The 26,682-nt window shown below is 38.5% G+C and overlaps 1 protein-coding gene across 1 annotated transcript in view; it reads left to right on the plus strand.

The window, feature by feature from the left end:
• The window catches only part of marc1 (mitochondrial amidoxime reducing component 1), a 38,677-nt gene extending 17,253 nt beyond the window's left edge, over positions 1-21,424 (plus strand). Inside the window, exons 6-7 of the mRNA XM_062034498.1 lie at positions 18,112-18,183; positions 21,185-21,424. Coding sequence (XP_061890482.1) covers positions 18,112-18,183; positions 21,185-21,311 — 199 coding nt within the window. The 3' untranslated portion in view covers positions 21,312-21,424. The remainder of the gene's footprint in view (positions 1-18,111; positions 18,184-21,184) is intronic.
• The last annotated feature ends 5,258 nt before the right edge of the window (positions 21,425-26,682 follow it).

Here is a 26,682-nt window from a genome sequence, read left to right on the forward strand (position 1 = left end):
TCTGGGAAAACAAGGAATTTTTCAAGTTCCTAAACCAACTTGTTTTTTTGTTCTAAAAAGAGGAATGTTTGGACGGTGGAATGGTTGGAAAATGTGAAAGGAATCGTCGCACTAAAAAAGGTTGGAAGTAAGGTTAGAAAAAAAACAGGAATTCCTGGAACTTTGAACATGGAAAAATGGTTGTTAGAATTTCCAGGATGGATTGAATGTGTTGAAGGTGGAATGGTTTGAATTGGATGAAAAATGTAGGAATTGTGGAAGTTTGAAAAATGGATAATTAATTTTGAATGGGGAAAGTGTCCCTAAAAACTCGGAATTCTAGGAAATCCTGGAATTTTGTAGAATTATTGAAGTAGAGCACACTATTTCTAAACAGGCTGAATGTTTTGAAGTTGGAACAGTTTAAATCAGATTTAAAAAATGTGGGAGTTGTGGAACTTTGAAAAATGTCCCATTCTTTTCAATGGGAATTTCATGGAAATTTGGAAATTTCCAGAAAAGCGGTAATTTATTTTAAAATGCTAAAACAATTGAATGTTCTAAAAGGTTGGTGTTGGAATTTTTCAAGTCGGTTGAGAAATGTTGACGTAGTAACTTTTTTATTTGAGAAATGGTGTTACGGAATTCCTGGAATTTCGGGAATTTTCCAGTTAAAAAAATAACTGATTAAGAGGAATGTTTTGATGCTGGAACGGTTGAAGTGGGTTGAAAAATGTGGGAGGAGTAGTCGACAGAAAAAAGGGTTTGGAAAAAACGGGATTTCCTGGAAAAAATGTTGCACTTGGAAAAATGATAATTTGAATGTCCAGGATGAGTGGAATATGTATATGGATGGTTTGAATCGGTTGAAAATTGTGGAAATGGTGGAAGTCTCAAAAATGGCCCATTCTTTTCAATGGGAATTTCATGGAAATTTCGGGAAAAGCGGTAATTTTTTGGAAAATGCTAAAACAATTGAATGTTCTAAATGGTTGGTGATGGAATTTTTCAAATCGGTTGAGAAATGTTGACGTAGTAACGTTTTTAATTGAGAAATCGTATTGGGGAATTCCTGGAATATCGGGAAAACCGGGAATTTTCCAGTTAAAAAAATAACTGATTAAGAGGAATGTTTTGATGCTGGAACGGTTGAAGTGGGTTGAAAAATGTGGGAGGAGTAGTCGACAGAAAAAAAGGGTTTGGAAAAAACGGGATTTCTGGGAAGTCCTGGAAATTTTTTAAAAACTTGGAAAAAAGATAATTTGAATGTCCAGCATGAGTGGAATATGTATATGGATGGTTTGAATCGGTTGAAAATTGTGGAAATGGTGGAAGTTTGAAAAATGTCCCATTCTTTTCAATGGGAGTTTCATGGAAATTTTGGGAAAAGCTGTAATTTTTTGGAAAATGCTAAAACAATTGAATGTTCTAAAAGATTGGTGTTGGAATTTTTCAAATCGGTTGAGAAATGTTGACGTAGTAACTTTTTTATTTGAGAAATGGTATTACGGAATTCCTGGAATTTCGGGAATTTTCCAGTTAAAAAAATAACTGATTAAGAGGAATGTTTTGATGCTGGAACGGTTGAAGTGGGTTGAAAAATGTGGGAGGAGTAGTCGACAGAAAAAAGGGTTTGGAAAAAACGGGATTTCTGGGAATTCCTGGGAAATTTTTTGAACTTGGAAAAATGATCATTTGAATGTCCAGGATGAGTGGAGTATGTATACGGATGGTTTGAATCGGTTGAAAATTGTGGAAATGGTGGAAGTTTGAAAAATGTCCCATTCTTTTCAATGGGAATTTCATGGAAATTTCGGGAAAAGCGATAATTTTTTGGAAAATGCTAAAACAATTGAATGTTCTAAATGGTTGGTGTTGGAATTTTTCGAATCGGTTGAGAAATGTTGACGTAACGTTTTTAATTGAGAAATGGTATTAGGGAATTCCAGGAATATCAGGAAAACCGCTAATTTTCCAGTTAAAAAAATAACTAATTAAGAGGAATGTTTTGATGCTGGAACGGTTGAAGTGGGTTGAAAAATGTGGGACTAGTAGTCGACAGAAAAAAAGGTTTGGAAAAAACGGGATTTCTGGTAATTCCTGGAATTTTTTTTAACTTGGAAAAATTATAATTTGAATGTCCAGGATGAGTGGAACATGTATATGAAAGGTTTGAATCGGTTGAAAATTGTGGAAATGGTGGAAGTTTGAAAAATGTCCCATTCTTTTCAATGGGAATTTCATGGAAATTTCGGGAAAAGCGATAATTTTTTGGAAAATGCTAAAACAATTGAATGTTCTAAATGGTTGGTGTTGGAATTTTTGGAATCGGTTGAGAAATGTTGTCGAAACGTTTTTAATTGAGAAATGGTATTAGGGAATTCCTGGAATATTGGGAAAACCGCAAATTTTCCAGTTAAAAAAATAACTGATTAAGAGGAATGTTTTGATGCTGGAACGGTTGAAGTGGGTTGAAAAATGTGGGACGAGTAGTCGACAGAAAAAAAGGTTTGGGAAAAAACTGGATTTCTGGGAATTCCTGGAAATTTTTTTGAACTTGGAAAAATGATCATTTAAATGTCCAGGATGAGTGGAATATGTATATGTCTATGGATGGTTTGAATCGGTTGGAAAATGTGGAAATGGTGGAAGTTTGAAAAATGTCCCATTCTTTTCAATGGGAATTTCATGGAAATTTCGGAAAAGTGGTAATTTTTTAGAAAATGCTAAAACAATTGAATGTTCTAAATGGTTGGTGTTGGAATTTTTCAAATCGGTTGAGAAATGTTGACGTAGTAACTTTTTTATTTGAGAAATGGTATTACGGAATTCCTGGAATTTCGGGAATTTTCCAGTTAAAAAAATAACTGATTAAGAGGAATGTTTTGATGCTGGAACGGTTGAAGTGGGTTGAAAAATGTGGGAGGAGTAGTCGACAGAAAAAAGGGTTTGGAAAAAACGGGATTTCTGGGAAGTCCTGGAAATTTTTTAAAAACTTGAAAAAAAGATAATTTGAATGTCCAGGATGAGTGGAATATGTATATGGATTGTTTGAATCGGTTGAAAATTGTGGAAATGGTGGAAGTCTCAAAAATGGCCCATTCTTTTCAATGGGAATTTCATGGAAATTTCGGGAAAAGCGGTAATTTTTTGGAAAATGCTAAAACAATTGAATATTCTAAATGGTTGGTGTTGGAATTTTTCAAATCGGTTGAGAAATGTTGACGTAGTAACGTTTTTAATTGAGAAATGGTATTAGGGAATTCCTGGAATATCGGGAAAACCGCGAATTTTCCAGTTAAAAAAATAACTGACTAAGAGGAATGTTTTGATGCTGGAACAGTTGAAGTGTGTTGAAAAATGTGGGAGGAGTAGTCGACAGAAAAAAAGGTTTGGAAAAAACGGGATTTCTGTGAATTCCTGGAATTTTTTTTAAATTGGAAAAATTATAATTTAAATTTCCATGATGGGTGGAATATGTATATGGATGGTTTGAATCAGTTGAAAATTGTGGAAATGGTGGAAGTTTGAAAAATGTTCCATTCTTTTCAATGGGAATTTCATGGAAATTTCGGGAAAAGCGGTAATTTTTTGGAAAATGCTAAAACAATTGAATGTTCTATATGGTTGGTGTTGGGATTTTTCAAATCGGTTGAGAAATGTTGACGTAGTAACGTTTTTAATTGAGAAATGGTATTACGGAATTCCTGGAAAACCGGGACTTTTCCAGTAAAACAAACAAACAACTGATTAAGAGGAATGTTTTGATGCTGGAACGGTTGAAGTGGGTTGAAAAATGTGGGAGGAGTAGTCGACAGAAAAAAGGGTTTGGAAAAAACGGGATTTCTGGGAAGTCCTGGAAATTTTTTTGCACTTGGAAAAATGATAATTTGAATGTCCAGGATGAGTGGAATATGTATATGGATGGTTTGAATCGGTTGAAAATTGTGGAAATGGTGGAAGTTTGAAAAATGGCCCATTCTTTTCAATGGGAATTTCATGGAAATTTCAGGAAAAGCGGTAATTTTTTAGAAAATGCTAAAACAATTGAATGTTCTAAATGGTTGGTGTTGGAATTTTTCAAATCGGTTGAGAAATGTTGACGTAGAACTGTTTTTATTTGAGAAATGGTATTACGGAATTCCTGGAATTTCGGGAATTTTCCAGTTAAAAAAATAACTGATTAAGAGGAATGTTTTGATGCTGGAACGGTTGAAGTGAGTTGAAAAATGTGGGAGGAGTAGTCGACAGAAAAAAAGGTTTGGAAAAAAATGGGATTTCTGGGAATTCCTGGAATTTTTTTTTAACTTGGAAAAATTTTCATTTGAATGTCCAGGATGAGTGGAATATGTATATGGATGGTTTGAATCGGTTGAAAATTGTGGAAATGGTGGAAGTTTTAAAAATGTCCCATTCTTTTCAATGGGAATTTCATGGAAATTTCGGGAAAAGCGGTAAGTTTTTTGAAAATGCTAAAACAATTGAATATTCTAAATGGTTGGTGTGGGAATTTTTCAAATCGGTTGAGAAATGTTGACGTAGTAACTTTTTTATTTGAGAAATGGTATTACGGAATTTCGGGAATTTTCCAGTTAAAAAAATAACTGATTAAGAGGAATGTTTTGATGCTGGAATGGTTGAAGTGGGTTGAAAAATGTGGGAGGAGTAGTCGACAGAAAAAAAGGGTTTGGAAAAAACCGGGGTTTCTGGGAATTCCTGGAATTTTTTTGAACTTGGAAAAATGATCATTTAAATGTCCAGGATGAGTGGAATATGTATATGTCTATGGATGGTTTGAATCGGTTGAAAATTGTGGAAATGGTGTAAGAGAGGAGAAGGGGTTACCTTATGTCAAAAAAAGATTTACGACCTTAAGGTCAAAAGGTCACAGGGGGGTGGGGTGAAGGGGAGGTCAGAAGGAGGCGGGGCTGAGGGGGGAATACACCTTATGTCAAAATGTGATTGATGGCCCTGTAAGAGGAGGGGTGGGGTGAAGGGGAGGTCAGAAGGAGGCGGGGCTGAGGGGGAGACACCTTATGTCAAAATGTGATTGATGGCCCTGTAAGAGGAGGGGTGGGGTGAAGGGGAGGTCAGAGGAAGGTGGGGCTAAGGGGGGAGACACTTTATGTCAAAATGCGATTTACGACTTTTTGAGTATTAACACATGTACGTACACACACACACATACACTGGTATATGTGAATGGTAAGTCTTTGTTAGTACGAGCATTAAGAGAAAATGGAAAAGATGGAGAAAGCTGTTGTTTCAGTAGGCATGATTAGCGAAACGCCAGTTTCAATTTATAAAAATGATAAAACTTACTACGACGCTCCTCGGAAAAGTAGGATTTTTTTGAATCGTACTCAAATTCCTCCAACCGAGTCTTTGCGTGAGAAGTGGTGCTTGGAGGGTTATGGAATGATTGGATCTTTTGGATACGTTTTCCGATACCAGATGGGAGATATCTGTTTGTTTCAGCTGAAAGAGAGAAGAGACGAAAGCCCTTTTTCGATTGCATCGTCGCTATCAACCGTGGATTGGGATGTTTTAAGTTTGACAATGCCTGATATTTTGTGGCATGATCCTTCTCCGATGGAAAAACGTGTAAAAGGAAGCTTGTTTACTTACCCGACGCTGGATGAGTTGCGTGAGAGAAGAATTTTGTTTAGCGCTACTTGGGAGACGAAATCTTCTGCCTCAGGTCGTTGGTTTTTTCGTGCCAGTCTCCGTGCTCCTAAAATCAACGGATCCTATCAGCCTCAGTCGACCGAACCAGACGTCTTTTCTTTGGAGTCTTTTAACTCTGAATGCGGGGTGTTTACTCCGGTGGTGGTGGTTCCTATAGCGGCATGGCGAGAGTGTATGGGAGAAATGAAGGAGAAGATAGACGTCTTGTTTCGAAGCAGCCGAAATTGGAAATGCGTACTGACGACGAAAAGAAGGTTGTCTTTTGAGACCACACCCCCGACGGAGTACGAAAGGACCTCCCCTGCCAATACATCAACCAATAGTATTTAAAAACAATCTTTCTACTAGTCTGATTGGTCGAAACTTTTTACGGGGCTCCTCCCCTTTGAAAACAATACGCCCCGTAATTTTTTGACCAATCCACAACGGTTTCTTTTTTTTCGTACCCTTTAAAAACAAGACAATCTTGCAATTTTGACCAAGCCACATCGGTTCCTTTCTGAACGTGCGATCTCTCAAACAAGAAAATGGCAAACAAGACAAGCAGACGCGTACAGACTTCTTTTATACCACAGGACAAATTTAAACCATCCGTAAACACGGCTGATGAACCATCCGGCATTACGGCTGATAAAGCAACCATGGCTGAGATTTTTATCCCGCCTGAGACGACGGAGGATGCGAACGACAAAGAGACCCCTTCAATTCCGCCGTGTCGCTTCAGCAGATGCTTCGCCAGACAAGAGACGAAAACCAGCGAGGCTACACCGTCTTTGTCAGACAACGATACGGAGGAGGAGGAAAAGGAGAATTGTTTTGTAAACATAACTCCGCCATCATCCCAGCCATCATCTCCGTTACTCTTGGAGCCTACATTGCACATTGACGACGAAACCGACGGGGGTCTGTGGTTGTTTTTCACCAGCACGGTGAAAACGGCCGTGTTTCATCTCCTCAACCACGCCATCTACAATTTCAGGCAAAGCAAGTGCTACGGTTGCTGGGTAAACCATCCGAGCCAAAGACAACACCCATGCCTGGAGCCCTATGAGCAGGGTTTTCTGCTGTCCAACTACGCCGAAATCATCAAGAGTCTGCGTACACCTAAATTCATTCAGGCCATTCAATGCTTGCTGATGCTTCGTTGCATCAAGGCTGAGGATTCAAAGGTTGAAGCCTATGCAGACTCTTTGCTGTCTCAACTGGGATCTGAGACAAATATCTGGGGGGCTATAGATGGCATGTACAGCGAGCTGGTGGGAAATGATGAAACGATTTTGGCACATTTGGATATGGTGACAGAGTGTTGGAAAAAATAAAAAAAGATGGGTAATTATTGGGGAAAACTTGTCAACTTTGTCGAGAACCATGCTGTTATATACCCATTGACGGACATGATAGAAGCATTTATTTTAAAACGCGACAAACCTCAAAAACTACAAATTATTCTTGACTTTGCCCGCTCTAAGCCCACCTGGGAAACTGTTGTTTCTTATGCTTCTGACTTTGACATTTTTGAAATGATTTTGTTTGAATGGTCTAAAGAAAAGTCTTTTCAACCTTCACCTTGTCATGTGTTTGTTTTATATGCTCTGTTTGTTGATATGACGATGTATCGGCTGCGCTATGGCATCTCCGTTAATGTTTTGTTTGAACTGCAAAAACTACATAATGTGATTAAATGTACCTACGGTATACCTGTTTTATATCAAACGTTGATTATAGTTTATAGTTTATAGAAAATTGTTTTAGATACAATGTGTTATTTTTTATAATAAAAACAAAATGTTTTAGATACACTGTGTTGTTTTTTATAATAAAAACAAAATGTTTTAGATACACTGTGTTGTTTTTTTATAATAAAAACAAAATGTTTTAGATACACTGTATTGTTTTTTCATGAATGAATAAAAGAAATGTGTACCAAGCAAACCGAGGTCATTTTTCTGTGTCTTTTCACAATGAACAAAGCTATGGAAAAAGCGTACTATACACCCGCACACCCTGGTAGTTTTGGAGGTGTAGATCGACTCCGTAGAGCTGTACAGGATGAAACGGGGCAACATGTCAAAAGAGAAAAAGTTCAAGAATATTTAATGGGTCAAGATGCCTATACACTCCATCAACCGGTTCGCATCAATTTTCCAAGAAACAGAGTCTTTGTACCTAGACCATTAAATCAATTTCAAGCTGACCTTTGTGACATGCAAGCCTTGGCTAAATATAACGACGGTTTTAATTATTTAATAACGGTCATTGATGTATTTTCCAAGAAGGCTTACGCAAGGGTTTTGAAGAGAAAGACAGCCGAGGATGTGGTTAATTCGTTTCAATCGGTGTTAGAGGAAAGCCAAATCCCTCTTAAACTACAAACTGACGCGGGAAAAGAATTTTTTAACAAAAGTTTTCAAGCTCTGATGAAGAAATACAATATTGTACATTTTTCTACAGCCAGCGATCTCAAAGCCTCGGTGGTTGAAAGATTTAATCGTACTTTGAAAGGAAAAATGTGGAGATATTTTACAGCCAATAATACTAGGCGGTACCTAGACGTCTTACAAGACTTGTTAAAAAGCTACAACCACGGATATCACAGCAGTATTAAAATGAAACCCGCTGATGTAACTTTGGAAAATACTCCTCAAGTGTTTGAAAATCTTTATGGTTCAAACACAGCGTCCAAACACAAATACAAATTTGTCACGGGAGATACGGTGAGAATATCTAAAGTGAGAGGAGTATTTGATAAAAAATACGAACAAAGTTTTACAAACGAGGTGTTTACAATAAACAGACGTCTCCCTCGCACTCCCCCTGCATACAAACTGAAAGATTTTGACGGAAAAATAATAGAGGGTTCTTTTTACGAAGCCGAACTCCAAAAAGTAAAAGAGAGCGAGAACAAGCTCTACCACGTGGAAGAAATTTTAAAACGACGGACGGTTAATGGCAAAAAACAAGTTCTAGTGCGCTGGAAAAACTGGCCCGAAAAATTTAACAGTTGGGTGGACGCTGACCACCTTACAAATGTATAAAACAATCTGATGCCATGATGAGACTCCCAGTCGTGAGGACAAAAGATCAACGAGCATTATGGATCATTCCTACGAGGGTTTTTACCTCACCTTACCTTCAAATGCCAGCCTCAATGTGTTTAAAAAAAACAAAAGTTCCCATTACCAGATAGATTTGACTCAACATATAGATTTAGCAGGGTCATGGGAGGTGGGCTTAACAGAGATTTCATACCCTCACTCATGGTATAATGTTCGTAGCGGGGTGTTTTATGAATGGATGAAGATACCCCCACCTGAGCCCAACTCTTCTAAGGATTCTAGCAAGAGCCCTGTATTTAACTCACAAGTTTTTCATTCTCATACTTTATACAAAGAAGCGGATGAAAATTCTAACAGGCGTCCCGTAAACATCCCTCAAGATGGGGTAGTTTTACCCCTTCGGGCGCGCGAGACCTCTAAAACCGGGCACACCTTTAAACGAAGGGAAGGAGGGGTACACCCCGCACAAGATGATGTCACATCAGAAGACGACTCGCAAGTTTTTCATTTTCCTACCTTAAACACAGAAGCGGATGAGGATTCTAACACGGGTCCCGTAAACATCCCTCAAGATGGGGTAGTTTTTTGTCAAGAAATGAGAGGAGGGTGTTATGAGACCGTTAAACGATTCATAAATGAGCTGAATGAATCTTTACAAAAAATTGACCCTGATGTGAGGATAGCCTTTGACGACGTTAAAAAACGAATCTCCTATCAATCAGGGGGTCAAACTATTTTTTGTTTTCCCCCTCCCCTGGCTTACATTATGGGAGTGGAACCAGGAAAGTGGATCAAGTTTGACCGAGGGTCGGCCCCCTATCCGATGGATATAAATGCTGGTTTCAACCATCTTTACTGTTACACTGACGTGGTGCGTCCTCAGATAGTAGGCGACGTTTATGCACCTCTCTTGAGAATCGTGAGTGTACAAGGAGCTTATGGAGACGTTGTCACCAAGTATTTTAACCCTGTCTACTATTTACCCGTCTCGAAAAATCACATTGAAAACATACGGGTGGAGATTAAATCTGATCAGAACAAATACGTCGACTTTACCTTTGGCAAGACTATTGTGAAGCTCCACTTTAGACCCGTCAGAAAGTAAAAACAACAACATTGAAAATGAGTCAACCCATGCACAACCCTCTACGTTTAGTGGGTTATTATGAAAGCCAAGTGGGGGGTTCCCTCCCCGGTTTCGCAGGTTCGCCTGTGATGTACGGGCGTGGGATAGGCTCTGTGTTTTCAAGGTTGTTTCGTTTTGTTTCGCCTCTGGTGAAAAGAGGTTTCGCCTTGGCCAAACCTCATCTTAAAACAGCGGCAAAAAATATCGCTTCCGACGTATTCAGTCAAGCCGTTGGAAAAACGGGTCGAGGAGTACAAGATGGATCGGGGGGAATAATGGTCCTGGCTAGACAACCCCGAAAGAGACCCCCGGGGCGACGTGTCTCGAGGGTTAATAAAAAACGTAGACGCCTAGCGAAAAAAAAATCAGTCGGCGAAAGACTTACAAAGAGAAGGACCACTGACACCTCGCACGATATATTTTAAAAAAAGATGGCTCTTTTACATCAAAATTCATCCGAATGCACGATGGCTGAACTGGATTTATTTTCAGCTCCTATGACTCAAATGTCTATCGAAGATAAAACCTACACAGAAGTACGACCATTATCTGCCATATCAGATGGAGGACCTATCGAATTTTTTATCCCGGGAGAAGGTGAAAAGTACTTGGATCTGAATGACACATTACTTTACCTGCGGGTTAAAATTACCCGCGCCGATGGAACAAATATCCCCAACGACGCAAACGTGGGTCTCATCAATTATCCTCTAAACACCATCTTTAGCCAATGCGACATTATGCTCGGGGATAGACTGATTTCTCAATCCAGCGCCACTCACCCCTACAGAGCAATAATTGAAACGCTACTAAACTATTCTGAAGCTACCCTCAGAAGTCAATTTTCTGCTGGTTTATTTTACAAAGACACCGCCGCCTCTATAGACTCTATAGCAGGGGTAAATGGACCCAACAAAGGACTTAACATTAGAAGCGGTTACACGGTCGAATCTAAAGAAGTTCACCTGCTGGGACCGCTTCATGCCGACATTTTTTTCAGCGAGAGACTCCTTCTCAACTCGGTGGATGTGAAAATCAAACTCACGCGCGCCAGTGACGCCTTTTGTCTCATGGGAGCTGTGGACAGTACTTTTTGTCTAAAAGTGCTGGGCGCTTCTCTCTTTACAAAAAAGGTCACCGTTTCTCCGGCCGTGCGATTGGGGCACGCCTCAGCCTTACTCAAAGGAAACGCGCTCTACCCTTTGTCAAGGGTCAGCGTAAAAACGTACTCTATCCCTGAAAATTCCAGAGTATGTACCCAAGAAAATTTGTTTTTGGGGACGATGCCTAAATACGTTGTTTTGGGCATGGTGAATCACGAAGCTTTCACAGGAAGAAGGGATCTCTCCCCCTTTAATTTTCAGCATTTTAATGCAGAATACATTACTCTCTGTCAAGCAGGAAAACAAATTCCCTCCAAAGCTTTTCAACCTCAATTTAACCAGGGGGCTTCAGTTAGAGAGTTTTACAACATTTTTAGTGCTACAGGGAGGCATCTGAAAGATTTACCTCTATGCATAAACAGACAAGATTTTGAGCGGGGGTATTCGTTGTTCGTGTTTAATCTTAATCCGGGAGAGGACAGCGACGCATTGTCCAGGGTTTCAAACGGAACTTTAAGACTGGAAATGAGATTCAGAGTGCCCTTACCCAACACGGTCACTCTTGTGGTTTACGCCTGCTACGACTCTATTTTGGAAATTGATTCTAAACGACAAGTGCTGGTGGATTATTATTGATGTTGGAAATGAATAACCATCAATTGGAGAAGCTTTTGCAACAAGTGTTGGGGGATGTTTTTTGTGGTGTATGGGCCTCTGACCAACTCATCTCGCTGACTCACTCCTTCACCCCACCCTCCTACTTTATCGTCAACACTCACGAAGGACATCGGCCGGGGGAGCACTGGTTATCGATGACTCTGGAAGAAGATGGGACCGCCACTTTTTTTGATTCTTATGGATTTTCTCCCAATTTCGACTACTATCCACGGAGCATCTTGAGCTTTTTGGAAAATCGGTCTGATCGGATATTGTACCATGACCTCCAGCTTCAACACCCTTTGTCCGTAGTGTGTGGTCAACACTGCGTTTATTATCTGTACCATCGATTTTGTGGACTGTCTTTTAAACAAGTTTTGTCTTTATACGATGATGATGTAGTAAAAAATGATCTTGAAGCATATACCCTGGTTAAAAAATTGCAACGATGTACTTGCTTAAATAAGAATAATAGTAGGAGCTGCAACGTACAATCCGTCTGTTGTTTAGAAACTTTTTTGAATCGTTGAAATGAAAATGCTGTACACAATGCGTTTGATGAATAAAAACATTTTATTAAAACAAAAGTTTATGTCACATCATTCAAGGTTTAACCAACGCGGGGATAATGTCACTTTTTTACTTTTTCTTTTCCTCTCAGGGGTTAGAAATGTTTCATTTTCCAAACCAACCCGTTTCTCTTCTTCATTCCATGCCGGTTCAAACTCCACACCCGCTTTTAGACGTCTGTATTGATCTCGTGCTCCTGGGTTATGAATGGTTGAGACAGGGACGTTTAGCTCCGACAACGCTGTTAAAAATGTTTTCCATCCCTCGGGTGGACGGTTCTGTGGTCTTTTGGTCCGTTGCATTAGGTGTTTTAGTAAATCGATCATATGAGATCCTTGCACCGGTGTTCCGCTTTGAACAAACTCTCCTTTGGCGGTCCATCCCTTATCATTCTCGGATAATTTTTTCATAATGTACTCGGCATTGCTACGATCGCGATGGGGGAGGTTTTTTATAACTTGGACCATCGTGACATCCTCCGGCTCCCCGGCTGTGTTCCTTGGTTTATCCAGCGTTTTATCATCAGGGAAGTTCCACGGGTCATCCTTTGAATCCTTGTGTAAAGTCACAGTCATCTTTTTTTCCTCACGTTGGCCCTGCTTTACCAAACTAAGATATCTTTGCATTAAGGTGTCGTACATTTTTATTTTTTCATGAGGATTCATTCCATGTTCGTTTAAGACGGTTTTCATTTTAGCGTCCAGATCATCCTCTGCCGAGTGTCTGATGCTCTGCTCAGTTCGAGTTAAACGATTTAATTGGTGGGGAGATAGGAGAAACATTTTTTGAGCCTTTTTCATCTTTAACCTTTTCCACTCAATCCTCCGATAAGACTTCCTATAAACGGTATGATTGTAGAGAGCAAGGGTAAAAGAAAACCGCCCGACTGTTTCATTAGAGTCTGACGTTTGCGTTCTAGTCCGGTCCTTTTATCAGCCAGCAGTCTGATGATTTTCTTTTGTTTTTTAAGTTTAGCAAATTGCGATGGAGATAAGGGAACATTACCCTTTAAAATGTTTAAAGCAATTTCACACAGCGTCCTAATAAAGTCTGGAGACCCGTAACTCAAAATGTCTCGACGTTTTTGAGGCGATGCATGGTACAGAGCTTTTAACATAGGACCATTCCTTTTTACACGCTTTGACATTTTTGAAATTATGTTTTTGGCACGTACACAACAGGCCACTGATGCGGAAGCAAGCCCGACCTTAGTCTGTATTGATCTGGGCAAAAAGGTGTCAGGTCAACCAGTAAATACCCATGCTCGTCCAAAGTAGCGTCCGCAAAACTTTCCAAGAAAAAACTTTTTTGTGAGGGAAACATTTGCTGAGCCAACACGTTAATCTGCAATCTGTCCCTCGGGTTCTTAAACAGTATCATATAATTACAGTTTAAGCTAATTGTGCGTGAAAATTTACCTTGATGAAAAACATTCTGGGTCAGCATCATAACGCTCATATTTCGATGATGTCTGTACTGAGTGAAAATTTTAACCACTTCAGGATGAACAGTAGTGGCAAACGTACGGTTTTGACAAAAATCCTTTAATGTCAGAGATACCGTTGTAATGATTTTGAGATAAATACAAATACAACGGGTTATCTGATTTTGGAAATTCCGTCTCAAACAGTGAAAAGGGACGTTGATCCTCTTCTCTGTACAGTATAACAATTTTACGTCGTACAACTTTTTCAAATTTAGAAATATCACTAAAAGTGACGGCTGTTTGGTCATCTAAGCCGGCTTTTCTCTGTATTTGTTTAGCCATCGCCACAGCCTGACTATCTGTAATTTTAGAATGAATCAGATGGGCTAGACTAATGGCAAAACAAAGTTGATTATCTGTATTGTATGGTTTATACAGATAGCGAGCTTTCTTTTTGTATAGTTCGTGTTCTAAAAGGGTATCAGATTTTCTTCTAACACCGCCTCTAGGGTTATGTGCTATTTGAACTACTACATGTATTTCGTTGTCATTCATTATCGACGCATTTGATTGTAGCAGTAAATCTAACACTTCTTGAAAAGCATTCATTACTTCCCCGGCATCGTTTTGAAACGTAAACGAAGTATGATTTCTTCTACCGTCACCGATTAACTCTAATTGAACAGTGTCATTGGGTCTAGCCTCCTCAACTACCCTTTCTGTCAAGTTTTCAAGGTTTCCCATAACTCGGCGGTAAAATGTGGCATAATCTGTTACACCATTGTTTTGAGGAAAAGATAAAACACTTTTTAACTCAACATTATTAAACACTTCGCGTCTCAAGACATTTATACCCGCGCCTCTCTGGGTATCATTTAAATTTGGATGGTCATGAGTGGGGCTCTGCTGTGGCGCCCCCACCTCCTCAAAATCGTCATGCTGTTGTGACTGTGTGTGTGCGTCTGTGTTTTCGCCTCTCTGGGTATCATTTAAATTTGGATGGTCATGAGTGGGGCTCTGCTGTGGCGTCCTCACCATTTCACCTTGCGCCCCCACCTCCTCAAAATCGTCGTGCTGCTGTGGCTGTGTGTGTGCGTCTGTGTTTGTGTTTAAATTTGATATGTTATGAGTATCTTGCAAAGCTGGATCATAGACTGCTCTCCAGTTTAAACGAAAAATCGCATTGTGTAAAGAATGAAAAAAGTCTGAATCACATTCTGCTTGGTTATTTGCTTCGACCTGACGAAGCGCACGATGTAATGGAAAAAAATAGTCCGAATCACATTCTGCCTGGTTATTTACTTCTAAACGCTGATTAGAAACGTTTTCATTTTCTATTTCACTGACATCCCCCGCTAATTCAGACGTAACTACACATTTTTCCTCAGCCATTCTAATTCTCTAAAAAACAAAACAAAAAAAAACAAAAAACAACAAAAAAATATCAATAAAGCGGTTATATCAATCAAACATGTATTAAACACTGTTAAACATCGTCTCAAAGGTACGAGCCAATATCTTGTAGTTTTGTTTGATCTGTTGTATTTTTCGCTCCAGTCTCCTCAGCTCACGACTCTTCCTCTTCTTCTTCTTTATCTTCTTAGCGCCTGCAAAATAAAAATAAAAAACAAACGACTTTAACCGCATGTGGCGCTGTCGATTTCACTCAACACTTTCACATTCGTACTCGGAAACAAACCCCCACCTCCTAAGTACGACCCCGCCTACTTCTAAGAGCGGCAAATTCATTTTGCAAAAAGACAGTCTAGTGTGAACATCTCCTACAGCCGCTTAAAAAAACATGCAAAAAGCAAAGAAAAACTTACCGCAGATAGGTGTAGGACTTTCGTCGTCTTTTTCAATGATGTTGTCCTCGAGCAAGTCTTCGGTGTGGAGAGTATTTTGTGGGAAAAACCCCTCTTCTTTCACCGCGAGCAAGCCTTCAGCCTCCGCTGGAACGTCATTGGTGAGTAGCTCTTCAATGGCGGGACATTCGGCGTCTTTTTCGACAATGTTGTCCCGGCACAATTCTTCAATGATGGCACTCTTTTGTAGTAAAAAAGCTTCCTCGTCTTCATCCTCTTTTGCAACCAGTTCTTCAATGTCAAAACACTTTTTGGCGGGAGACCCGTTAAAGGCGTCCAACGCGCCAGAGGCGTAAAAGAAACATCTGTAAGTAAATGTATATATATATATATATATATTGTATGTTTTTTCTTGTAAAATAAAAATCGTACCTACCAAATTGTGATTGTAAAAATGCACTCGCTTTAAAATCTTCCCATATTCCCTCTATAAAACAAAATAATGAATACGCATAATATTAAACAACACCCTGTGAGTCATTTTCCAACTTTGTAAAATCAAACGGACATAGTTTTTTTCCAGTTTAAATATGCTTGAGTACCTAATCTAAAAAACATATGTTTGTTAAGAACCTGTTTTAAAAGACATGGTTGCTTGCTTCGGCAAATTCTCCCGCCTTAAATCTGTCTCTACCACTCTCTTTGAGCATAGTTTTGTCAGCAAAAAAGCACCTGTCTCTACCTATCTCTTCGAGCATGGTTTTGTCAATAAAAACCAGCTGCCAACAATAAACCGCATACCAACCAATTTGCTGTGTGTGTGTGTGTGTGTGTGTGTGTGCGTGTGATTTCATCCCGCCAAAAACAAAAAAATAAAAACTATCAATAAAGATGGTAACTTTGCTTAAAATATTTATTCATACCCTAATTGTGCTGTTTCTTACGCGTGTATTTTTTAAACATGTTCATGACTTTTGCTGTGTATGTCTTCTCACTGCTGCTGTGCTGCTGTAAAAGTCCCAAAAGGGTGTTCTTACCCCTCCAAACTCTCTCTCTCTGTTTATAATGCATATTTTCTGCTAGATTTACTCTCTATTTAATCCAAAGAAAAAAACTAACCATCAATAGTAAATTTTTACCATCGGTCTCCAAACTACGGCCCTACCCCAAACGCGGTACGCCGACGTCCAAAATCCGGCCCCCTATTTTTTGAGATATTTTAGATTTTTCTGGACATATTGGGCATCCATAGACTCACGAGGTCAGCGGCGAGACTTATGGTAATGGTATCAGTGTCATTTTTAAACATTTTCATGACTTTTGACCACTTTTCCAACAAATTAGTCAAAAAATGAGGGGCTTATTGTTTTCAAAGGGGAGGAGCCCCGTAAAAAGTTTCGACCAATCAGACTAGTAGAAAGATTGTTTTCAAATACTATTGGTTGATGTATTGGCAGGGGAGGTCCTTTCGTACTCCGTCGGGGGTGTGGTCTCAAAAGACAACCTTCTTTTCGTCGTCAGTACGCATTTCCAATTTCGGCTGCTTCGAAACAAGACGTCTATCTTCTCCTTCATTTCTCCCATACACTCTCGCCATGCCGCTATAGGAACCACCACCACCGGAGTAAACACCCCGCATTCAGAGTTAAAAGACTCCAAAGAAAAGACGTCTGGTTCGGTCGACTGAGGCTGATAGGAGCCGTTGATTTTAGGAGCACGGAGACTGGCACGGAAAACCCAACGACCTGAGGCCAAAAAATCCTACTTTTCCGAGTAGCGTCGTAGTAAGTTTTATCATTTTTATAAATTGAAACTGGCGTTTCGCTAATCATGCCTACTGAAACAACAGCTTTCTCCATCTTTTCCATTTTCTCTTAATGCTCGTACTAACAAAGACTTACCATTCACATATACCACTGTATGTGTGTGTGTGTACGTACATGTGTTAATACTCAAAAAGTCGTAAATCGCATTTTGACATAAAGTGTCTCCCCCCTTAGCCCCACCTTCCTCTGACCTCCCCTTCACCCCACCCCTCCTCTTACAGGGCCATCAATCACATTTTGACATAAGGTGTCTCCCCCTCAGCCCCGCCTCCTTCTGACCTCCCCTTCACCCCACCCCTCCTCTTACAGGGCCATCAATCACATTTTGACATAAGGTGTATTCCCCCCTCAGCCCCGCCTCCTTCTGACCTCCCCTTCACCCCACCCCCCTGTGACCTTTTGACCTTAAGGTCGTAAATCTTTTTTTGACATAAGGTGTATTCCCCCCTCAGCCCCGCCTCCTTCTGACCTCCCCTTCACCCCACCCCCCCCCCCCCCTGTGACCTTTTGACCTTAAGGTCGTAAATCTTTTTTTGACTAAAGGTAACCCCTTATCCTCTCTGGTGTAAGTTTGAAAAATGGCCAATTAATTTTGAATGGGGAAAAATGTCCCCGGAAAACCTGGAATTCTGGGAATTTTTGGAATTTGTCAAGGGAAAGCCCGCAATTCCCCAATAAGCTGAACAGTTTGAAGTTGGAACGCTTTGAATGGGATGAAAAATGTGGAAGGTAGAGCGTGTCAAAATCTGGAGAAGTAGTAGAAGAAGAAATAGATGCATTTTGGTGTAGAAAAGCATATTGTGTGAATGTTTGGGAGCGTTCACACAATAACAGAATGATTGCGAAACTAAGTGGTCTGTTTTCGTACTTGTCAGGTGTGTCTTCACCACAGTTGACCCGGAAACTGGAATCATCAGCAGAAAAGAACCTTTGGAAACACTGAAAAGGTAAGGAATCATCATTTTTAGAGTAATATATTTCACTTATTTGAAAGAAGTCTGAGAGGTAGTGTATTGGTAATGTGTCTCGTACAAGTCCACTGACTGACAGTTGGCGTAGATCCGGGCTGCGTTTTAGGATGTGTAGCAAAGCCTGTGTTGGAACATCATTAAAAAGCCACTATTTCACAACAGGGTACATACCGATTTTTTTGCTCTTTTTTTCTTACATTTTTACTGTTGTATTTTTCCTTTGTAAGAGAGTAAAAATTATAATTTGTAATTTTTTTATTTAAAAAAAAAGTTAAAAACTGACATATTTTAAGACAAAACATTGTGTTGTAGGCGACTATATTAATATTAATTAGTGAAACATTTCAGCTTTTTTGTCATTACATTTTGATTTTTTCTTTCAATTTTTACTGTTTTTTTTCCCTATGTAAGGATAGAGTAAAAGTTATAATTTGGCATTTTTAATTTTTTTAAAAGTTAAAAACAGACATATTTTACGACAAAACATTGTGTTGTAGGCGACTAAGTATATTAATATTAATTAGTGAAACATTTCAGCTTTTTGGTCATTACATTCCGATTTTTTTGCTCTTTTTTTCTTACATTTTTACTGTTGTATATTTCCTATGTAAGAGAGTAAAAATTATAATTTGGCATTTTTTTATTTTAAAAAAAAGTTAAAAACTGACATATTTTAAGACAAAACATTGTTGTAGGCGACTATATTAATATTAATTAGTGAAACATTTCAGCTTTTTTGTCATTACATTTTGATTTTTTCTTTCAATTTTTACTGTTTTTTTTCCTATGTAAGGATAGAGTAAAGGTTATAATTTGGCATTTTTAAATTTTTTTTTAGTTAAAAACAGACATATTTTACGACAAAACATTGTGTTGTAGGCGACTAAGTATATTAATATTAATTAGTGAAACATTTCAGCTTTTTGGTCATTACATTCCGATTTTTTTGCTCTTTTTTTCTTACATTTTTACTGTTGTATTTTTCCTATGTAAGTATAGAGTAAAAATTATAATTTCACATTTTTTTATTTAAAAAAGGAAGAAGTTGAAAACAGACATATTTTAAGACAAAACATTGTTGTAGGCGACTAAGTATATTAATATTAATTAGTGAAACATTTCAGCTTTTTTGTCATTACATTTTGATTTTTTCTTTCAATTTTTACTGTTTTTTTTCCTATGTAAGGATAGAGTAAAAATTATAATTTTGCATTTTTTTATTTTAAAAAAAGAGTTAAAAACAGACGTATTTTAAGACAAAACATATTGTTGTAGGTGACTAAGTATATTCATATTAATGAAACATTTCAGCTTTTTTTCATTACATACCGATTTTTTTGGTCTTTTTTTCTTACTTTTTTACTGTTGTTTTTTTCCTATGTAAGAGAGTAAAAATTATAATTTGGCATTTTTTTCTTTAAAAACTGACATATTTTAAGACAAAACATTGTGTTGTAGGCGACTATATTAATATTAATTAGTGAAACATTTCAGCTTTTTTGTCATTACATTTTGATTTTTTCTTTCAATTTTTACAGTTTTTTTTCCTATGTAAGGATAGAGTAAAAATTATAATTTTGCATTTTTTTATTTAAAAAAGAGTTAAAAACAGACGTATTTTAAGACAAAACATATTGTTGTAGGTGACCAAGTATATTCATATTAATGAAACATTTCAGCTTTTTTTTCATTACATACAGATTGTTTTGCTCTTTTTTTCTTACTTTTTTGCTGTTGTATTTTTCCTATGTAAGAGAGTAAAAATTATAATCTGGCATTTTTTTATTTAAAAAAAAAAGTTAAAAACTAACATATTTTAAGACAAAACATTGTTGTAGGCGACTAAGTATATTAATATTAATTAGTGAAACATTTCAGCTTTTTTTTCATAACATTTTGATTTTTTCTTTCAATTTTTACTGTTTTTTTTCCTATGTAAGGATAGAGTAAAAGTTATAATTTGGCATTTTTAAATTTTTTTTTAGTTAAAAACGGACATATTTCACGACAAAACATTGTGTTGTAGGCGACTAAGTATATTAATATTAATTAGTGAAACATTTAAGCTTTTTGGTCATTACATTCCGTTTTTTTTGCTCTTTTTTTCTTACATTTTTACTGTTGTATTTTTCCTATGTAAGTATAGAGTGAAAATTTAAATTTCGCATTTTTTTATTTAAAAAAGGAAGAAGTTGAAAGCAGACATATTTTAAGACAAAACATTGTTGTGGGCGACTATATTAATATTGATTAGTGAAACATTTCAGCTTTTTTGTCATTAAATTTTGATTTTTTATTTCAATTTTTACTTTTTTTTCCTATGTAAGGATAGAGTTAAAGTTATAATTTGGAATTTTTCTTTTTTTTTTTAGTTAAAAACAGACATATTTTACGACAAAACATTGTGTTGTAGGCGACTAAGTATATTAATTTTAATTAGTGAAACATTTCAGCTTTTTGGTCATTACGTTCCGATTTTTTTGCTCTTTTTTTCTTACATTTTTACTGTTGTATTTTTCCTATGTAAGTATAGAGTAAAAATTATAATTTCGCATTTTTTTATTAAAAAAAAAAAGGAAGTTAAAAACAGACATATTGTTATACAAAACATTGTTGTAGGCGACTAAGTATATTAATATTAATAAGTGAACATTTTCCATTACATTCTGATTTTTTTGCTATTTTTCTCTTGCATTTTTACTGGGTTTTTTTAGACAGATATATTTGGAAACACACAACTTTTAAAATTTTAGCTTACACATTAGGTATATTTGCACAAAACATCGCCGATACCAGCCTGAATTTGAAAGAAAATGAGCGGTATCGCACATCACTAGTTTTTGTAAGTTTTCAGAACGCTATACAGGCGGAATGGAGCGAGTGGCACCACCTCAATCCTTGGCTGACTCTTGCTAGGAGTTTCTTTCCGAGTTAGAATGCATGACAAAAAGTTGTTGTACTTGTCTACGCCTCACAGCTACCGACAGTGCAGTCCCAAAGAGAAGCACATCTACAAGTCAGACCCGCTGTTTGGACAGCTGCACAGCGTGAAGAGGACGGGCGTCCTGCAGGTTGGCGACGACGTGTACCAGATCCGCCGCTGACAGAGCAGGAAGGTGCATCTTTCTCAAAAGCATCCAACTAACATCGGATACAAAGTTGTCATTAAAGCTTGTCGTTTCACAATTTATTACAAATATGTATTTTCATCAATAATACTTTCAAGCAATAACTCATTGTTTCAGTGTGCTTCCTAACTGACATTATTTCATTCATGAACAAAGCTATTTCATTTTGAATGGGAAAATGTCCCGGAAAACCTGGAATTCTGGGAAATCTGGGAATTTTGGAATTTGTCAAGGGAAAGCCCGAATCGGCTGAACAGTTTGAAGTTGGATTGTTTGAATCGGTTGAAAAATGTGGAAACGGTTCAAGTTTGGAAAATGGCTAATTCATTTTGAATGGGAAAAATGTACCGGAAAACCTGGAATTCTGGGAAATCTGGGATTTTTTTAGAATTTGTCAAGGGAAAGCCTGATAGGCTAAACAGTTTGAAGTTGGATTGGTTTGAATCGGTTGAAAAATGTGGAAATGGTTCAAGTTTGGAAAATAGCTATTTCGTTTTGAATGGGGAAAATGTACCGTAAAACCTGGAATTCTGGAAATCTGGGAATTTTTGGAATTTGTCAAGGGAAAGCCCGAATAGGCTGAACAGTTTGAAGTTGGATTGGTTTGAATCGGTTGAAAAGTGTGGAAAATAGCTAATTCATTTTGAATGGGGAAAATGTCCGGAAAACATGGAATTCTGGGAAATCTGGGAATTTTTTGGAATTTGTCAAGGGAAAGCCCAAGTAGGCTGATCAGTTTGAAGTTGGATTGGTTTGAATCGGTTGAAAAATGTGGAAACGGTGGAAGTTTGGAAAATGGCTAATTCATTTTGAATGGGGAAAATGTACCGGAAAACCTAAAATTCTGGGAAATCTGGGATTTTTTTGGAATTTGTCAAGGGAAAGCCTGAACAGTTTGAAGTTGGATTGGTTTGAATCGGTTGAAAAATGTGGAAACGGTGGAAGTTTGGAAAATGGCTAATTCATTTTGAATGGGGAAAATGTCCTGGAAAACATTGAATTCTGGGAAATCTGGGAATTTTTGGAATTGTCAAGGGAAAGCCCGAATAGGCTGAACAGTTTGAAGTTGGATTGGTTTGAATCGGTTGAAAAATGTGGAAATGGTTCAAGTTTGGAAAATAGCTAATTCATTTTGAATGGGGAAAATGTCCTGGAAAACATTGAATTCTGGGAAATCTGGGAATTTTTGGAATTTGTCAAGGGAAAGCCCGAATAGGCTGAACAGTTTGAAGTTGGATTGGTTTGAATCAGTTGAAAAATGTGGAAACGGTGGAAGTTTGGAAATGGCTAATTAATTTTGAATGGGGAAAATGTCCCGGAAAACCTGGAATTCTGGGAAATCTGGGAATTTTTGGAATTTGTCAAGGGAAAGCCCGAATTAGGCTGAACAGTTTGAAGTAGGATTGGTTTGAATCGGTTGAAAAATGTGGAAACGGTGGAAGTTTGGGAAATGGCTAATTCATTTTGAATGGGGAAAATGTACCGAAAACCTGGAATTCTGGGAAATCTGTTTTTTTTTGGAATTTGTCAAGGGAAAGCCCGAATAGGCTGAACAGTTTGAAGTTGGATTGGTTTGAATCGGTTGAAAAATGTGGAAAAGGTTCAAGTTTGGAAAATAGCTAATTCATTTTGAATGGGGAAAATGTCCTGGAAAACATTGAATTCTGGGAAATCTGGGAATTTTTGGAATTTGTCAAGGGAAAGCCCGAATAGGCTGAACAGTTTGAAGTTGGATTGGTTGAATCAGTTGAAAAATGTGGAAACGGTGGAAGTTTGGAAAATGGCTAATTCATTTTTAATGGGGAAAATGTCCCGGAAAAACTGGAATTCTGGGAAATCTGGGAATTTTTGGAATTTGTCAAGGGAAAGCCCGAATAGGCTGAACAGTTTGAAGTTGGATTGGTTTGAATCGGTTGAAAAATGTGGAAACGGTGGAAGTTTGGGAAATGGCTAATTCATTTTGAATGGGGAAAATGTACCGGAAAACCTGGAATTCTGGGAAATCTGGGTTTTTTTTTGAATTTGTCAAGGGAAAGCCCGAATAGGCTGAACAGTTTGAAGTTGGATTGGTTTGAATCGGTTGAAAAATGTGGAAATGGTTCAAGTTTGGAAAATAGCTATTTCATTTTGAATGGGGAAAATGTACCGGAAAACCTGGAATTCTGGGAAATATGGGAATTTTTGGAATTTGTCAAGGGAAAAGCCCGAATAGGCTGAACAGTTTGAAGTTGGATTGGTTTGAATCGGTTGAAAAATGTGGAAACGGTGGAAGTTTGGGAAATGGCTAATTCATTTTGAATGGGGAAAATGTACCGGAAAACCTGGAATTCTGGGAAATCTGGGTTTTTTTTGGAATTTGTCAAGGGAAAGCCCGAATAGGCTGAACAGTTTGAAGTTGGATTGGTTTGAATCGGTTGAAAATGTGAAATGGTTCAAGTTGAAAATAGCTATTTCATTTTGAATGGGGAAAATGTACCGGAAAACCTGGAATTCTGGGAAATATGGGAATTTTTGGAATTTGTCAAGGGAAAGCCCGAATAGGCTGAACAGTTTGAAGTTGGATTGGTTTGAATCGGTTAAAATGTGGAAACGGTGGAAGTTGGAGAATGGCTAATTCATTTTGAATGGGGAAAATGTACCGGAAAACCTGGAATTCTGGGAAATCTGGGATTTTTTGGAATTTGTCAAGGGAAAGCCTGAATAGGCTGAACATTTTGAAGTTGGATTGGTTTGAATCGGTTGAAAATGTGGAAATGGTTCAAGTTTGGAAAATAGCTCATTCATTTTGAATGGGGAAAATGTCCCGGAAAACCTGGAATTCTGGGAAATCTGGGATTTTTTTGGAATTTGTCAAGGGAAAGCCCGAATAGGCTGAACAGTTTGAAGTTGGATTGTTTGAATCGGTTGAAAAATGTGGTAACAGTGGAAGTTTGGGAATGGCTAACTCATTTTGAATGGGGAAAATGTACTGGAAAACCTGGAATTCTAGGAAATCTGGGATTTTTTTTGGAATTTGTCAAGGAAAGCCTGAATAGGCCGAACAGTTTGAAGTTGGATTGGTTTGAATCGGTTGAAAAATGTGGAAATGGTTCAAGTTGGAAAATGGCTAATTTATTTTGAATGGGGAAATGTACCGGAAAACCTGGAATTCTGGGAAATTGGGATTTTTTTGGAATTGTCAAGGGAAAACCCGAATAGGCTGAACAGTTTGAAGTTGGATTGGTTTGAATCGGTTGAAAAATGTGGAAACAGTGGAAGTTTGGGAAATGGCTAACTCATTTGAATGGGGAAAATGTACTGGAAAACCTGGAATTCTGGGAAATCTGGGATTTTTTTGGAATTTGTCAAGGGAAAACCCGAATAGGCTGAACAGTTTGAAGTTGGATTGGTTTGAATCGGTTGAAAAATGTGGAAATGGTTCAAGTTTGGAAAATGGCTAATTCATTTTGAATGGGGAAAATGTCCCGGAAAACCTGAAATTCTGGGAAATATGGGAATTTTTGGAAATTGTCAAGGGAAAGCTTGAGTAGGCTGATCAGTTTGAAGTTGGATTGGTTTGAATCGGTTGAAAAATGTGGGAATGGTTCAAGTTTGGAAATAGCTAATTCATTTTGAATAGGGAAAATGTACGGAAAACCTGGAATTCTGGGAAATCTGGGAATTTTGGAATTTGTCAAGGGAAAGCCCGAATAGGCTGAACAGTTTGAAGTTGGATTGGTTTGAATCGGTTGAAAAATGTGGAAGTGTGCCAAAATCTGGAGAAGGAGATTAAATAGGTGAATTTTGGTGTAGAAAACCACATGTTAATGTTCTGGAACATTCACACAGTAACACTCATGATAATCAATTAAAACAATAATTGACCTTAACAATACAATTGTTTCAAATACAACAATACATATATGTAATGATAAATACAAAAGAAAGTAAATAATGGAGAGGAAGAAAGAGAAGCAAACTTTATTAACCTTGTAGATTGTTATAGTAATAATAGGTTCAGCTTGGTCAGTGTGCCATGTGTTACCCAGTTTACCCTAGGGCAACAACGTTAACATATGTTTGATGAAGGGTGACTACATGCATGACTGTATGTATGTATACTAGTCCATAAACTATAATGGATAGATCATTCACCTATTGACCCATAGAGGGCACTATTGACCCATAGAGGGCGCTATTGGCCTCTAGAGGGCACTATTGGGCCTCTAGAGGGCACTATTGGCCTCTAGAGGGCGCTATTGGCCTCTAGAGGGCGCTATTGGACTCTAGGAAGGCGCTATTGGCCTCTAGAGGGCGCTATTGGCCTCTAGAAAGGCACTATTGGCCTCTAAAGGGCACTATTGGCCTCTAGAAAGGCACTATTGGCCTCTAAAGGGCACTATTGGCCTCTAGAAAGGCACTATTGGCCTATAGATGGCACTATTGGCCTCTAGAAAGGCGCTATTGGCCTCTAGAAAGGCGCTATAGGCGCTATTGGCCTCTAGAAAGGCACTATTGGCCTCTAGAGGGCCCTATTGGCCTCTAGAGGGAGCTATTGGCCTCTAGAAAGGTGCTATAGGCCTCTAGAAAGGCGCTATTGGCCTCTAGAGGGCACTATTGGCCTCTAGAAAGGCGCTATTGGCCTCTAGAGGGCACTATTGGCCTCTAGAAAGGCGCTATTGGTCTCTAGAGGGCGCTATTGGCCTCTAGAAAGGCACAATTGGCCTCTAGAAAGGCGCTATTGGCCTCTGAGGGCACTATTGGCCTCTGAGGGCCACTATTGGCCTCTAGAGGGCACTATTGGCCTCTAGAAAGTCGCTATCGGTCTCTAGAGGGCGCTATTGGCCTCTAGAAAGGCGCTAATGGCCTCTAGAGGGCACTATTGGCCTCTAGAGGGCACTATTGGCCTCTAGAGGGCACTATTGGCCTCTAGAGGGCACTATTGGCCTCTAGAAATGCGCTATAGGCCTCTAGAAAGGCGCTATAGGCCTCTAGAAAGGCGCTATTGGCCTCTAGAGGGCACTATTGGCCTCTAGAAAGGCGCTATCGGTCTCTAGAGGGCGCTATTGGCCTCTAGAAAGGCACAATTGGCCTCTGAGGGCACTATTGGCCTCTAGAAAGGCACAATTGGCCTCTAGAAAGGCGCTATTGGCCTCTGAGGGCACTATTGGCCTCTGAGGGCACTATTGGCCTCTGAGGGCACTATTGGCCTCTGAGGGCACTATTGGCCTCTGAGGGCACTATTGGCCTCTAGAGGGCACTATTGGCCTCTAGAGGGCACTATTGGCCTCTAGAAATGCGCTATAGGCCTCTAGAAAGGCGCTATAGGCCTCTAGAAAGGCGCTATTGGCCTCTAGAAAGGCGCTAT

Source organism: Entelurus aequoreus, linkage group LG23, assembly GCF_033978785.1.
Source record: "Entelurus aequoreus isolate RoL-2023_Sb linkage group LG23, RoL_Eaeq_v1.1, whole genome shotgun sequence".
Taxonomy (NCBI): Eukaryota; Metazoa; Chordata; class Actinopteri; order Syngnathiformes; family Syngnathidae; genus Entelurus; species Entelurus aequoreus.